The sequence below is a fragment of the Nannospalax galili genome, unplaced genomic scaffold, assembly GCF_000622305.1.
Source record: "Nannospalax galili isolate Female #2095 unplaced genomic scaffold, S.galili_v1.0 scaffold28, whole genome shotgun sequence".
Taxonomy (NCBI): Eukaryota; Metazoa; Chordata; class Mammalia; order Rodentia; family Spalacidae; genus Nannospalax; species Nannospalax galili.
Window position 1 is genome coordinate 1,599,730 of NW_008359594.1, and position 12,874 is coordinate 1,612,603.

Here is a 12,874-nt window from a genome sequence, read left to right on the forward strand (position 1 = left end):
GTTTTGTTTGGGGTTTGAAGCCAACCTGGGGTGAAAAAGTAGTGAAGCCTTATCTCAAAAAAAACAAAAACCCAAAGCAAAGCCAAAAAAAAAAAAAAAAAAAAATTGGGGGCCAGAGAAGAGTAGAAGGCAGAGTTGGGTTCTAGGTGACAGTAAGAACTGGCTTAACTGGCTTTTATTTCCAAGGACCTGGGCTGCCTTGAGGAGGTTCACAGTTCACAGGCTTGGTGGGGAACAGGCTAAAGCAGGAATGAAGTGATTACTGAAGTCCAGGCCCTAAGGTGGTGAAGGTGGGGAGAAAGGGTGGAATTTGCATGTTTTAGTGTTCTGCTTTGTTTTAGAGATGTCCATATGTGCAAAGAGTGACAGGGACACCTGCATACCCTCCATCTGGCCTCACCAATTAAGTTGCCTCATAAGCTCTATCTTAACTATTTACTAGAGCTTTTGTGAGTATTTTGCAGTGCTGAATGTTTTACTGTGATTTCCCTATAAACAAGGACCTTCTTATAGTGATTATAGTACAGTTACTAAATACTTTATATTTCCCACTTGTTCCAGTAATGTCCTTTGTACTACCCCCCACTCACCCCTATCCCCACCTCCACCTCTGTGCATAAACCATTCCAGGGTCACCCTTTATGTTTAGTTTTTCTGTCTTTTAGACTTGTAGAATGTCTCTGTTTTGGTTTTCTGGTTCCTTTTCTTTTGTATTTTTAGACAGGGTCTCATCATGTAGCCCTGCCTTGCCTAGAACTCATTATATAGACGAGGCTGGCCTTGAACTCAAGAGATTTGCCTGCCTCTGCCTTCCAAGTGCTGGGATTAAAGGGATGTGCTACTTAGCCTGATATGACATTTGGATTCTGGTGATGGATTTTTGGCAGGCATGCCATACATGGGGTATTGTGTCTGCCAGAGTACAGGAGATACATATGTGAGTACCCACCAGGATTTGTTGACAGGTGAGACTGGCATTGCCAGTAACTAGGACATGGGGGATACTATGGGGCAGTCGGGCAGGACTCTAAGAGCAGGAGTACAGGTTTGCACATGGTATCTGGCATGCCCAGCAGGTGCTCACAGATGGCTATGGTTGGATTTCACATTTGTAAACTAGTAAAGTGATTCCTATGAGCTGGAAACAGTAGTGGCACCTGGAGTCCTGGGCTGCAGCTGGTTGTAAATGAGGCCCTGGCCGGCTCTCCTATCTCCCAGCTATCTTCTGGCTGATGCAGTCAGGCTGGAGAGGAACTTTCTCTTCCTCCTGCTTTCTGTCCCTATTCTTGAAGTTTCCCTATTGTCAGTCTCTATGACATCTTTCCTTTGTGTCCCACTTACAAAAGCAGCAACATGTAGACTGGTGGCTCAAGGGACTGGATTGTTACATTTGGATGGTAAGTTTGCTTCAAAGACAACTCTCTGTGCCTCATTTTAAATCTCTCCCTCTCTCTTTTAAAGTTTAAACTTATATCCCAGGCATATGAAGTACTTTCAGATCCAAAGAAAAGAGACATCTATGACCAAGGTGGAGAACAGGCAATTAAAGAAGGAGGCTCGGGTAGCCCCAGCTTCTCCTCACCCATGGACATCTTTGACATGTTCTTTGGTGGTGGAGGACGGATGGCTAGAGAGAGAAGAGGTAAATGCTTTAAAATTTTTAAATTTTTTTTTTTTGTCTTTTTGAGACAGGGTCTCCCTGCAGCCCCAGCTGTCCTGGAACTCACTATGTAGACCAGGCTGGCCTTGAACTTAGAGAGATCCACATGCCTCTGCCTCCCAAGTGCTGGGACTATAGGCGTGCACCACCACGCCCAGATTAATTTTTTACATCTATCCATCTCCCTGTCTATCCTTTTATATCTTTCTGTCTGTCCATCTGTCTGTCATCTGTCTACTACCTACCTACCTACCTACCTACCTACCTACCTACCTACCTACCTACCTGTGTGTATATGCACATATGCACCTGCATACATGCAGGGTGTGTATGGAGGTCAGAAGACAATTTGCAAGAAGAGTAGGGAAGTAGGTCCTCTGCTCCTACCAGTCTGGTTTTGGAAACTGAACTCAGGTGGTCAGGCTTGGTGGCAAATACCTGTACACTCTCCATCTTGCTGGCCTGTAGATGCTTGTAAATAAAGGTAAGCAACAGGCTGGAGAGATAGCTCAGCAGTTAAGAGCACTGGCTGTTCTTGCAGAAGACCCAATTCCCAACACCCACATGGCAGCTAACAACTGTCTGTAACTCCAGTTTCAGGGGATCTGACGCCTTCTTCTGACCTCTGCAGGCATTGTATGACATGGGTGCACTTACATACGTACAGGCAATACATGCGTACACATAAAATAAAAATATTTAAAAAAATGAAATGTAAGCAAGCTTTATGTTGCCACAGGTACACATGTTGCTGGAATCAAAAATGGATCATGCTTTAAAGGGTGTGATTGTTGTGTTTGGGGATCATTAAATTTAAACAGATGATACTTTCTTATGCAGGCTTCTGGAATCTTTTGTATAGCTAAGTATCTGACACCCTTCAAATAAATACCCCATATGAAGGAGCGGATGGGTTGTAGAGAAATCAAGGAACACACCTGTAATATTAGCATCAAGAGGCTAGGGTGGGAGGATCACTAGGTTCTAGGCCAGCTCAGGCCAGCCGGAGCTGCATAGTAATACCCTGTCACAAAACAATTAAGGTCAAGTTCATCTTGCCGTCTTTTCCTCTGCTATGGGACCAGAGGTGCTATGGCACCAGAGTGTCCTAAGGATGTAAGTGGCACTTCAGTGCCTAGTGATGCTCTGCCAAGGGTGCTTCTTTTCCCTCCCCTCCCCTCCCCTCCCCCTCCCTGACTTTGGTCCCCCATCTGAGCCAAGCCTGACAGGCACTCTCATTACTCTAGTTGGGACACAGCCTTGTTCGGGGTGGCCTTGTTCCCAGCCAATACTGGATTTTCTGAGTGACAAAATTGACTTCTTTCTGTTTAAAAATCTTTGTAAGATAAATGCCCTTTACAGAAGGCTTTCTGGTTAGCAGCCTCATCCCCAGGAGGTAAATGAGGACTTTTTTTCCTGAATGGCTCCAGACTACTGTTTTTGAGCTCTAGGGTTTGTGTCCCCTTTGCCTTTTTTCCTCCCTCTCTCCCTGTAATAGTTACTTTTCTGGTATGATGAAATGCCATGACCAAGGCAACTTATAGAAGGAAGAATTTATTGAGCTTATGGTTCCAGAGGGATAGGAGTTGATCATGGCAGGGAAGCATGGAGGAGGCAGCCGAAACAGAAAGCTGAGCACTCATATCTTCAAGCAGGTGCAGGAAGCAGAGAGAGGCAAGTTGGAAATGGGCAATGCCTACCCTCAGTGATGTGCCTCCTCCAGCAAGGCCACACCTCCTAAAGGTTCCATGACCTTCCATAAACAACACTATAAGTTAGGCCTAAGTGTTCAAATACTTGGGAGTCTGTAGGGGGACAGTCTCATTCAAATCACTACATTACATTTCCCTCCAGTTGTGTTTTTTTTTTTTTTTTTTAAAATCAGGATCTCATGTATCCCAGGTTAGCCTCAAATTCCCTACATAGCTGAGGATGACCTTAGACTTCCCAAAGTGCTAAGACTACAGGTGTGTGCCACTACACCCAGTTTATACAGTGCTGGGGTCAAATTCAAGGCTTCATGCATGCTAAACAAGCACCCTGCCAACCAAACTATATCCCCTGCCTCATTTCTCTACATCTCGCTTCTTGCCAGTGCTGTTGGCTGTCCTCTGTATTAGCTGTATTGTCTTTGACTTGTAGCCCCTCCTCCATCAGTTCACTGCTGATAATCTACTTTGGAGCTTAAAACTATATAGATAGTCAAGCTTACTATACACTTCTGGATAAAATCAGGAGAAATAGCTCTTTATTAGTTTTAAGAAGTGTGGCTTTGGTTAGTGAGAAACCCTGGATAAATGTATTTGTTCTCACATTGTAATTGGCTTGGAGCTTTAAAAAGCTTGGGTGTCAATTCTGTGAACACAGTGTACTGAAAATCACAAAGTGTTTATGAGGAAAAAAATCCCTCCATGCCCTCTGGGTGTGCTGCCTGCTCATGTAATTGATGATGTGGACATGATTAAAACCTTGGGTATTCTCTTGCCCAGCTCTCTGGCTGTCTTGAAATGAAAAGCTTAACGCCCTTAACACAGTCAGTCAGCTCTTAAAGTTGACAGCCAATAAACAGGACACCTTGTCCCAGTGACTTCAAGAACATGGGGCAGCAGGCAAGGTGTTGGTATGTTGGTCCTTAGGAGTGGGCATAGCACCAGTGCAGCCAGACTCCCTCCCTAAGGGCTAAACACCCCCTGGATGCAAAAACCAGATTTGGAGAGATGAACACCCCCTGCTTGGCCACATGCTGCAGAAGGCTCAAAAGTAAAAGGCCTAGTGCCGAGGATAAGTTTCAGTGAAAGGGTTGGAGAGTCCGAGTCACACCCTCATCTATGAAGAAAAGGCTTCTGTAGTGAGCAAGACTTGGTTTCACTGGGTAACTCCCTTTTGTTTCTCTCTGTCCTCAGATGTCCTCTCTGAAAATAAAGGTGGACAGTCTTTTTGTTGACCTCTACAAATGATTGAATAACTAGCTCATAGCCAGAGGGGTTCTCTGCCCATGGCAGGGAGCAGTAGGATGGGCTGTTGTAAGGAAGCATTGCTTCTCTGAGAGGGGAGTGAATGGCTCAGGCAGGCCTGAGTCTTGAGTGTTGGGTACTCTGTAAGAGTCATGTGGGTAGAGTGTAATGCAGTGGTATGGTTAATACACTATTAATAACTGGTGTTTTCCTCCCTTGGTAAGGCAAGAATGTGGTACATCAGTTATCTGTAACTCTGGAAGACTTATATAATGGAGTCACAAAGAAATTGGCCCTCCAGAAAAATGTAATTTGTGAGAAATGTGAAGGTAAAAATTATTTTTTGAATGAATCTCAGTTCAGATTCCTTGTTTCTGCTCTTTTCCCAGTTTAGAGAAAAATAATTGATCTTTTCAAATGGGGGGCGGAGTAAAGCAGGGTTTGCAAACAGGGAAGTCTGAAATCAGATCCGTTTGCTTGATTTTTTTTCCTGGGCTGCATGGGCTATTTAATATGTTGGCAGTTATTCTAAAAGTTTCAAAATCAGGACAGTCTACCTAACCCAAGTGTTGGCAGAGTTTTTCTGTGAAGGGTGAGACAGCAAATATCTTAGGCTTTGTTCTGCTGGCATAGTACATGAATGAATATGTCCATGTCCCATAAAGCTTGCTTGTGTTAATGTAACTTACATGAATTTCCTAAATCTGAATTTTTAAGAAAAGTCAAATTTGGTGATCCCAAGACCATATTGTCCCAGAGAGAACTGGCTTGCACTGACAGAGTTTGTGCCCTTCAGTTTTCTGAAGCTCCAGCGTCCTCATGCATGAACCTGTGGTGTGGGTGTTTTGCACCCTGGAAGAAAGCACATTTAATAAAGCTAAAGAATTCCATTTAGATTAGTGGAACTAAAAACAATAGTTGGAGGTTAGCTGCCAACATGTAGATATGATATGCTAGACTGCACTCTTCCAAATCCAAACTGCTTCCATGGGTGTAAATAGAATCCCAGCCCCAATACCCAGTGTCATCATTAGACAGCTTTGTGCTGTCTAATGACACTAGCCAGGGAAGACATAGCCCTCATTCCTGTTGTTTTCCACCCCCACAGGCATTGGCGGGAAGAAGGGATCAGTGGAGAAGTGCCCTTTGTGCAAGGGGCGGGGGATGCAGATCCACATCCAGCAAATCGGGCCTGGCATGGTGCAGCAGATCCAGACGGTGTGCATTGAGTGCAAGGGCCAGGGTGAGCGCATCAACCCCAAGGACCGCTGTGAAAGTTGTAGTGGTGCCAAAGTGATCCGTGAGAAGAAGATTATCGAGGTGCACGTGGAGAAAGGTGAGGCTGCGCAGAGCTAGCGATGCAGACTGGCTGTAGAGGCTCTCCGCTAATGGTGGCACACACAGGGTGGTGTCAGGGATGTGGGCTGTATCTCTTTACAAGATTCCAGGGCTGCCAGGAGCTCCTTTGCAACTCATCTTCCTGTGACCTTTCCTGGCCCAATTTCCAATCTGTGTCACCCATTCAAGTTTTGTTGCCTGAAGAGTCCCTTGAGGTCACAGACAACATTTTCAGGGTTTTTTCTGATGCTCTGAAGTCTTGGCCTCAGTTTTATTAAATTGCCCTCTCCTGCCCCTTTCAAATCATCCCATAGGAATCTTGGAGTTTTCTTCCTAACAGCTTTTATTGTCCACTGGTTGCCAGAACATCGTAGGTCTTTGTACCTGTGTGTTCCTGTCCCCTCCTGTTCTTGAGCTGCACCAGATTCTCCTAAATGCTGTGCTTTCCCTTGCTGTTTTGCCTGGTGCCATCATCTTAAGGCCCACATCAGTCCCAGATGTTTTTTCAAAAATCCTGATGTTGTGACTTGATCCAGTAAATATTTCATAGGTCAGATGAGACCCAAAATCAAATAATCAAGACCCAAACCAACACAAGTGTTGCTAAAGACTTTTCCTTTAAACATGCCTTCTTCCTGTGCTTCTATATCCACATAGTAGAAAGACTTAGATGCTTCCAAAAAGAGTCTCTCCCCTTCAAGCCCTAGAGCCATGCTCATGTGTACCAGGAAGTAGGTGGTGACCTCAGTGTGGTACCCCAGCACCTGGGGCTCTGGGGTGTGTTGTGATCAGACATAGAGCCTTATTTGCCCTCTCCCTGCTGTACCCCAGCCCAGGGCCCATGATGGAAGTGAAACCTTAGTGATAATCCCAGCCACTCCTCCTGACCTGTGGCCACATGAAGTTGGGAGGTTTAATGAGTGTCCCTTCATCAAAAAACTCTTGAGAAGTTCTGGTTGTGAGAAATGGCTAATCAGAAAGGGGTGATGTTTTATAGGTATGAAGGATGGGCAAAAGATACTATTTCATGGAGAAGGAGATCAGGAGCCTGAGCTGGAGCCTGGTGATGTCATAATTGTGCTTGATCAGAAGGATCATAGTGTCTTTCAGAGACGAGGCCATGATTTGATCATGAAAATGAAAATTCAGCTTTCTGAAGCTCTTTGTGGCTTCAAGAAGACAATAAAAACACTGGATGAGCGAGTCCTTGTTATTACATCCAAATCAGGTAACGTTCTACCCTTCCTGCTCTGCATGTTGGTCTTATAATGTATGCACATTAACCTAGTCTCTCATTTTAGGCTGACTTCTTTATGTAGGGTACTGTGACTTGATACTTCCTAATTTCAATTTCTTTAAAAAATTTTGATTTATTATTATTTTATGTGTATGAGAGTTTTACGTACATGGGTATATGTGCACCACAAGAGTATGATGCCTATGGAGGCCAGAAGAGGGCATTGGATCCCCTGGAACTGGAGTTACAGATAGATGGTTGTTAGTCACCATGTGGGTGCTAGGAACCAAACCTGGGTCCTCTGCAAGAAGCAGCCAGTGTTCTTAACCACTGACCCATCTCTCCAGCCCCCTAAATTTAATTTCTTCAAGAAATTTTTATTATTGTTTACATGTGTGCACACATGTACTGTGGCATGTGTATGGAAGTCAGAGGATAACTTTTGTGTCAGTTTTCTTCTCCACCGTGGGTTCTGGGGATCAAAATGTCAGTGCCTTTACCTACTGAACCATCTCACCAGCCCTGCTCTTTAAAGTCACCACCAATGACTAGAAGGTTTTATGAATTTCTTTAATATTCTGCTAGAGTGGGAGAAGGAGCCTTACATAAGAATCTTATGGGTCTGAAGCTTTATCTGGAATCTTCTAATTAAACTTTAAAATTTAAACATGTATAACAGAACACAGCTGACAACAGAGGCTTTTCTTAAGTGGGATCTGTTCTGATTGTTCTGTATGTTCCTCTGGCTTCTGTGCTGTCTGTTATACACGAGAACGTTTTAAGATTGACTTCCTGAAAAATGAGTTAGCTGTGAGCCTATCTTTGGAGACAGGAACTGTCTGTTTGCACACACCCATGGGGTCTGCTTCTGGGTCAAAAAGGGATCCCAGGAGCCTGGGCTCAGCCTCCTGGCACCCAGGCTCTCAGCACCCAGGAAAGTTGACATACACCAAAGGGTCCATGAGGGCTCTAGAGCACCTGCCTAGGCAGAGGCTGGCCGAGAATCTTGACTTGTAGCTGCTTCTGAATAGCATAAAGGCAGTCAGTTGTACACAGCTAAGATGTCTCTGCAGTGTGGAGGCTAAGCCACTTAGGTGCCCCAGGGCCTAGCCACAAGCACGGGTTTGCCTGTGGCCATCTAGAGGTAGAGAGGTGAGTCAGGGCTTGGGGGAAAGGGACAGAAACCTGCTGATAAGTCTGCAGCATGGGCAGTGGTGGCTGGTGATAGGACTGTGGGGGGGCAGGCGAGCACCAGAGCTTCTGCATCTCCCTGGCCAACCCCTTGGACCCTTTCTGCCTCTGCCCATTTCAGTCTTCTCTTTCCCACCTTCTCTCTAGCCTTCACTTTTTGTCCTTCTGATTCTGCCTTTGCTGAGGATATTATGAAATGGAATAATGGTTTCAAACTTAACAAAAGCTGTAGAAATCAAAACGTGCATGGTCTGCCCACATGATTTGCCTGCCTGCTGTTTACCTTTTACCCCATTTAATCTTTCATGTGTGATGTTTGCACATGTGTGCACACACACTCAAGGACTGGTGGGAAGCAGAAGCTACAGTGTACTGTAGAATCTGTGGTTTTAGAACTGAACCCGTTTCTTTAAGGCTTCACTCCACAGCACTCCCAGGTGCTCAGTCTCTCTTGTGACTTGAAGTAGAAAGCTGAAGGATTGCAGTGCACACAAAGCCTAGGCCACTGGTTGTATACAGAGCCCTGCCTGGTGTTGTGTTCCAGACCCTGAGTATTGGCACAGCCCAAATTCTAACCTTCTGAGGGCCAGGGCTGGCAATGTCTGTGTGACTTCTTTAGATAAGCTCATCCTTGGCCAAGGGTGGATGATGAGAGGTCAGGTCAGCCTGGCAGAACTCCCTGGGGCAAGGCCCTGCTACAAGAGCTGCCTGTATGCCTGCCACCTACCTTCGTGTGTGTGTGTGTGTGTGTGTGTTCCTGTCCCTGTTCTTTACTCCTTTTCTATTTCTTCTTCCTTTGCTTTTTCCCTTCCACTGTTGAGCCCCCTGCCTTCCCAGAGCCCCTTAGTTGGAGATAAACAAAACTTCAGACCCACACAGGAGCTGCCTCTGGCAAAAGTGGCTTGATTTCTCCCTCTTCTCACTTGGAGTTTTCTCCCCTGGACATTAGGGTGTCCATCTCCCAGCAAGTCAAAACAGAAACTTGGGGAGCTGGGCCTGAGTACAGCAAGAAGTGACCCCTGATAGAACAGGGTTAGAAAGAGCCCCACTAACTGCACAAAAAGCCTAGAAACCTAGGCCTGTTTAGCCTAGTGGTCATCATCATCTGGCATAGTCACTGAGTCACAGCCCTGCCTGTGAGGATGGAGAGTTGTGTCAGACTATTTTTTGTTTGTTTTTTTTGAGAGGATCTCCCTGTAGCCCCAGCTGGCCTGCAACTTAGGACTGGGTTGGCCTCCATTTCACAGAGATCTGTGTGCCTCTGCCTCCTGAGTGCTAGGATCAAAGGGGTGTGCCACCATGCCTGGCCCAGACTGTATTTTTAAAAACTTCTATGATGGACTTTAAAAGTTTCCTGTGAAAGAGTCTACTTTCTGTCTAAAGTACCATTGCCCCTTGGGAGAGATTGCTCAGTATATCAGTGCTTTGCTTTCTCTTTATCCCTTCCCCATTTTCTCTGAACATTTCTTTCCTTTGTCCATTTCATTTCCTTTATAGTTTTGCTGTTGGTGCTGGGGACTAACATAGGACCTGGTGCCTTCCAGATGAGCCTCAGGACCACTGAGCTATAGCCCTGGCCCTGTCTTTCTTTGCCCATTTTCATGACTGTAGAGCACACTTTTCAGACACCCTTTGGTCCCGTATCTCTTCCACACCTAGAAAAAAAAAAATATTTTTAGCCCTGGAAGACAGGCTTAGTGCCCCAGGTCCTGACCTCCTATGGTACCTTTAGAGGTCTTGCCAACATGGACAAGCCAGAGCTTGCATCCCAGCTCATGACCAAGGTAGAACAAGTGCTTTGTAACCAGAAAGGGACTGTCTGGCGCCACCTGGGAGCCGCCTCCTCAGGAAGCTAGCTGTTACCTGAGCAGGGAGCTGGGAAGCTCCCGTGAAGTCCTTTCCTGCCCTAAGCTCTGCCTTATCACCACGATTAAGGTAGGGACACTCATAACTATCTGAAGAGGCAGGCTCACAGGTACTGGCCCCATTGCAGACCAGGTAGAGTGTTCTGACTGAGAGTTCCCTTGTTTTAAACCATTCTGCGTTATGATAGAAGTCCCAGTGTGCTGCCTCCTTGACATGGGTCAGAGTCCTATTCTGGTCCTTGCTCAGGGCCCAGCAGGATACCCATCACTCAGAGCACCTAGGGCCCACTCTGGCTCTCCCTAGAGAGAGACTAAGCTCTCAAGGCCCCCTTGATCTTCCTGTTTCTTAACAGAACCTTCTTTGTGGCAGGTGAGGTGATAAAGCATGGGGACCTGAAATGTGTGCGCAATGAAGGATTGCCCATCTACAAAGCCCCCATGGAGAAGGGGATGCTGATCATACAGTTTTTAGTAAGTGTGATGTTTTTTCTCTTGAGACATACCATGAACTACCTTAATGAAAGAAACCCAGATGGGGTTCCAGAAAGTCCATCTCCCTCTGTGCTCACCCCTGCAGGTAGTCTTCCCTGAAAATCACTGGCTGTCTCAGGAGAAGCTTCCTCAGCTCGAGGCTTTGCTCCCTCCTCGGCAGAAGGTGAGGATCACAGATGACATGGATCAGGTGGAGCTGAAGGATTTCAATCCCAACGAACAGAACTGGCGCCAGCACAGGGAGGCCTATGAGGAAGATGACGACGGGCCCCGTACCGGTGTGCAGTGCCAGACAGCATGAGGGCATGTGCAGCATGACCTGGTTGGACTACTACATGATGAATGTAAACTTGGCAGAATGAAAATGGTATCACTTTAATAGGCTCATGTTTGGGTGTCCTGTGTATGTGTTCAGCAGTGTCCACTGCTGAGTGTCTTCTGGGTTTTCTTGTTTCTCTTCTGGTTGTAATTTAAGTTATAGCTTGATTTATATGTAAATGTTTTAACTTCAATCACCTCTAGTCTGCATATGGAATCTGTTCATTTGTACATCCAGGACATACTTTGGAGATGCCAGTACCACACTGACACTTCGTGTTTCTAGTGGCTTTGCCATCGTTCACTTCCACAGGAAAGCCAGGCCAGGAGAGTGACACCTAGCCCCTAACAAACATGAAGACAGAAGGTCAGTGTGCTGGCCCATCTCTAGTCTGTAGTTTCTCCCCCTCCCTCCCCTGGCAGAGTCACTGAGGGCATGGGCTCAGGCTGCTAATGACATTTATGAATCTAGATTCTAGAAGAACTTCTTAAATAATAAAAGCACACATGTGGACCAGATTTGGCCCAACATGCCTGGTTCACATTGAGTGGACTGCATTCTTCAAGAAGCCTGGCTCCTACTGTTCTGTCCCTTTGGTTGGAAAGGGGTTCATCTGACTATCTATCTCTCTCAGAAGTTTTCTGAAGTTTCCAAGCCCTGTGGTGAAGACAAACCAGTGTTTTAAATGATAAGCTGATAAAGCCATTTGTTTGTAACCCCACATCTTGTTCTTTGTGGTTTTAATGATTATCTGTTGACAACTTTTGCAGTGCTCTCCCACCAAAGTGCTAACCCTAAAGGCGGCTAAACACTTCCATGGCCCTGGCAGCCTCAGTGCAGCAGCAGCAGCACCCAAGGGAGAGTGTTGGTGGTCTGGGCCTTGGCGCAGCTAGCTCAGCATCTCTGGATGACTTGAAGGTCTGAGTGGCATAGAACCCCTCAATATTTTCCACCTCATTCTCCCAGATTCAGCTCCTTCCCAAAGGCCTGTTCCTCTCACTGCATAGCCATACTGCAAAGGGCTTCCTGCTCAGGTGATGTTTGTTGAGAACTGAACTAACCAAGTGCTACTAGCATGGACTCTCACTTACAATGATACCCCTGAATGGATATTAGTTATTACTTTATTCCTGGAAGGTAGGCTAGGCTGCACTTTGAGCTAAGGTTACCTCAACTTTAGCCATTACTTCTCATTTCTTTTCCACAAACGAAGTTTAAAAATCCTTGCCTTTTAAGCTGCTGGGTTAACCTGTCAGATCTACCCTTATTTGATTTTTTTATGGTATCTGAGAGTTTGACTCGGACCAGGAACCCCCATAAGAGGGTCAAAGGGTCTGCATAAGAGCAGATCAAACCCAAGGCTGATGGGGCAAGCCCGCTGGCTGGACCAGGCGCCCCAAGAATATTGTAGAACATAATTTGCTCAAAGTACAGAAAGAGTCCACCTATGTCCACTTTGACCATTGGCCAGGATAGACCTAACACTGATTCTTCCAGCTATGCCTATGTGAAACCAATTTATAAATGGACCACAACTCCAGGGTGTTGTTTCTGTGCTGTGACTTACTAATAAATTACTGCTAGAGAACCACTGGTGATGGAACGAAACTATATACAGCTCCTCTGTTATGTAAGTGAAATCTGGAGGGTGTTGCTTAAAATTTTTCCCACTTGTACATTTGTCACTTGATTAAAACTGAGCCGGTATGAGGATGGTTGTGCTTTCCCTTTTCTTGAGCACTCAACAGTGTTAAGGGCCAGCTTGTCGCACACTGTTTGACAAAAGGAATGAACTTTCTCCTCTCAGGAGCTTACTCT

The 12,874-nt window shown here is 45.8% G+C and overlaps 2 protein-coding genes across 3 annotated transcripts in view; one reads left to right on the top strand and one right to left on the bottom strand.

The window, feature by feature from the left end:
• Positions 1 to 12,769, top strand: part of Dnaja4 (DnaJ heat shock protein family (Hsp40) member A4) — an 18,582-nt gene extending 5,813 nt beyond the window's left edge. For both annotated transcript variants that reach the window (XM_008823407.2, XM_008823408.3), the window contains exons 3-8: positions 1,462 to 1,642; positions 4,839 to 4,943; positions 5,723 to 5,950; positions 6,950 to 7,180; positions 10,616 to 10,716; positions 10,823 to 12,769. In XM_008823407.2, coding sequence (XP_008821629.1) covers positions 1,462 to 1,642; positions 4,839 to 4,943; positions 5,723 to 5,950; positions 6,950 to 7,180; positions 10,616 to 10,716; positions 10,823 to 11,038 — 1,062 coding nt within the window. In that variant the 3' untranslated portion in view covers positions 11,039 to 12,769. The remainder of the gene's footprint in view (positions 1 to 1,461; positions 1,643 to 4,838; positions 4,944 to 5,722; positions 5,951 to 6,949; positions 7,181 to 10,615; positions 10,717 to 10,822) is intronic.
• Wdr61 (WD repeat domain 61) overlaps positions 11,097 to 12,874 on the bottom strand; it is a 20,118-nt gene continuing 18,340 nt past the window's right edge. The window contains exon 12 of the mRNA XM_008823405.3: positions 11,097 to 11,400. The gene's annotated coding sequence lies outside the window, so the exon portion shown is untranslated. The remainder of the gene's footprint in view (positions 11,401 to 12,874) is intronic.